The following is a 2393-nucleotide window of genomic DNA, read 5'->3' on the forward strand; positions in this document are numbered from 1 at the left end:
AGCTGCTCTTGACAAGGTCTCCTACCTGCACTGGCTCCGGTGTCACAGTTAATGTCATCTGCTACAGAGCAGCATAAACACTGTATACAATCACTGAGCGGTGAGCGGCGCGTGTCGTCGAACACGCAAGAAGCGAACGAAGAAGTGTAGGCAGATATGGAATGGTGTTGGAAAAGCAATTCAAGTGGTGCAGATATTACATCCCATGTGAGAGACTGTCAATCATGGGGATTACAAGGCACACGGCTGGAATGTGCTGACCCTAAAATTATTGCCTGTAACACTTTATCATATTTTTTTTCCTCTCTCCCTCACTCACTATGTAACTCCTCTTCAGGAATGCAAGAGTTATACATTTTGTTGGCGTGTAGTGGAAAAACCTGGACTGAAACTAGTTATAGCAATTAATCCCAATTAGTCAAGTGGTGATGATAGAGAAAATGCACATTCCACAGTGCAAAAAATATATATATTTTTGACCTATTTGGGCTGTTTCCCAATGATTCCTGTTTACATGTTTATATTTCTCTGTTGGATTGGAAAAAATCAGAAAACACCTGATGTATATTCAAACAAACACACACATACATAGGCGCCCATAATTTGTAAAAAAAAACCCCAAGGCAGACAAGCGCATGTTTTGTGTGAGCAGACACCACAAGGCAACCCTCCCATAACAATTAATCTTTTTTTTTCCGCAACTAATCAAATTCACAAACCCATGCTGACGCCACTCTGGCTCAATAAAGGAGCCTTTCAGATTAAACTTGAAGATAAATTGTGCATTTACAATACCGACAACCATCGCAGCGCGATCTCTGCTTTCTGCCCATTCAAGTCACTTCCTGTTCTGAGTAGAATCCATTTACAGTTGGACAACGAAAAGTCAATTGGAAGACAATTTGTCTGAAATCCATCCTTTCTTCAGTTACAACCTATTCCATCGATAAGACCTACTGGTCTGGTGTTTGTTTGAGGACAAAAGAAGTATAGACAGACTACAGTTATGTTACGAGTTGGCTCAAAGAAATGCATACAGCATGCAGCTGCAGTTGCTAGGCAACCAGAAGAGGCTATTGCGAAGGTCGATTAGTAACAAGTTAAATATTATTGTTATTAATTAAATAGTACTAAAGCACGTTGTGTCTTACAGTATTAGTGATACTTGTGATGATAGTTCCCTTAAGTAGGGGGCGCCACGAGAGGTAATCTGAGGATATCTGCATTTGGAGTCACGGGTCAGAAAGACTCATTCTGTGATTACTTGCATATGAATGTTAATTAAACCATTAGGTATAATGACAGCAGCAGACCATGGACCCATTGTATTCCGTTGCGTAACAGTGCAAATGACAAAGCATAGTCGTGGAACTGGGAATACGACACTTCAATGTGTAATAGGTAATACAATCTGGGATGTAAGTACACAATAACCTGCTCTGTTGCATTCTTGTAGTACATGTCAGTATGTGGGGGCGGGTGGGCAGGCACTGAACTCACCTAGATCCATGCTTTTGGACTTGCGGGACTTGACGATGTCCAGCTCGGCAGCGTTGCTGTACTGTTTGGTGCGTTTTTCGGACATACTCTGTCGACCGAAGCCTTCCCTCTGGAACGTTCCATCAGGGTCTACGTCGGGACTGAGTGAGCTGAGGTTTGAAAAGACGGGGAGAAGAAAGACATTTATCAACGGTCGGCGCTTTAAATTGAAATTCCGTTCAACATTCTATTGTGTTGTGTGTCTTCCCACAACACACACACACACACACACACAAACACTGCCTTTTACTTTAATGTCCATTACAACCAAGGACACCTCATCCACAGGACGGGTGCAGCAGCAGCACAATGTGAGGAGAAGAAAGCCTGACTAAGACGTGTGATAGTCCAGCGGGGTGAGGGTGCAGGGGGATCAGGGCCGCTCAATAACGCCGCTCCGACAATACGTCTGGAGCAGTGGCAGGGGTCTGGCCCACCGAAGCTCACTCTTTTTGAGATTCTCTATCTCTGTCTGGATCTTAATTGAAAATAGCAGGGGAGTGGGTGGAAGGGGTTTCAGAAAAGGGAGGCAAAGAGGAGCCGAACGTGCATTTATATATATATTTAGATCATTTGCAATTAAATCAAAAACATTTAGCAACTTAGCTGTGACACGGATGGAGAGGAGTCATGTTGATGAACCACAAGATCCAGGGTTTGATTAATTAGTTAATTTTTTTTACATTCTTTTCAAGGTTGCAGAAGGAGCTGCAGTCAAGGGACAGTTAGCCAGTTCCTCACTGGGCCACATACAGAGACAAACAACCATTCACACAGAACATGTAGAGAACATGTAAACCTCATACTGGAAGACAGAGTTGGAACTGTTAAATTCTGTAGAGGACCTTCTTGCT

The 2393-nt window shown here is 43.0% G+C and overlaps 1 protein-coding gene across 3 annotated transcripts in view; it reads right to left on the bottom strand.

Annotated features, from left to right (window-relative positions):
* LOC103377042 (partitioning defective 3 homolog) overlaps positions 1-2393 on the bottom strand; it is a 253608-nt gene that overhangs the window by 89024 nt on the left and 162191 nt on the right. For all 3 annotated transcript variants that reach the window (XM_025054368.1, XM_025054367.1, XM_025054366.1), the window contains one exon: positions 1501-1649. In XM_025054368.1, coding sequence (XP_024910136.1) covers positions 1501-1649 — 149 coding nt within the window. The remainder of the gene's footprint in view (positions 1-1500; positions 1650-2393) is intronic.

Source organism: Cynoglossus semilaevis, chromosome 3, assembly GCF_000523025.1.
Source record: "Cynoglossus semilaevis isolate Cse_v1.0 chromosome 3, Cse_v1.0, whole genome shotgun sequence".
Lineage (NCBI taxonomy): Eukaryota > Metazoa > Chordata > Actinopteri > Pleuronectiformes > Cynoglossidae > Cynoglossus > Cynoglossus semilaevis.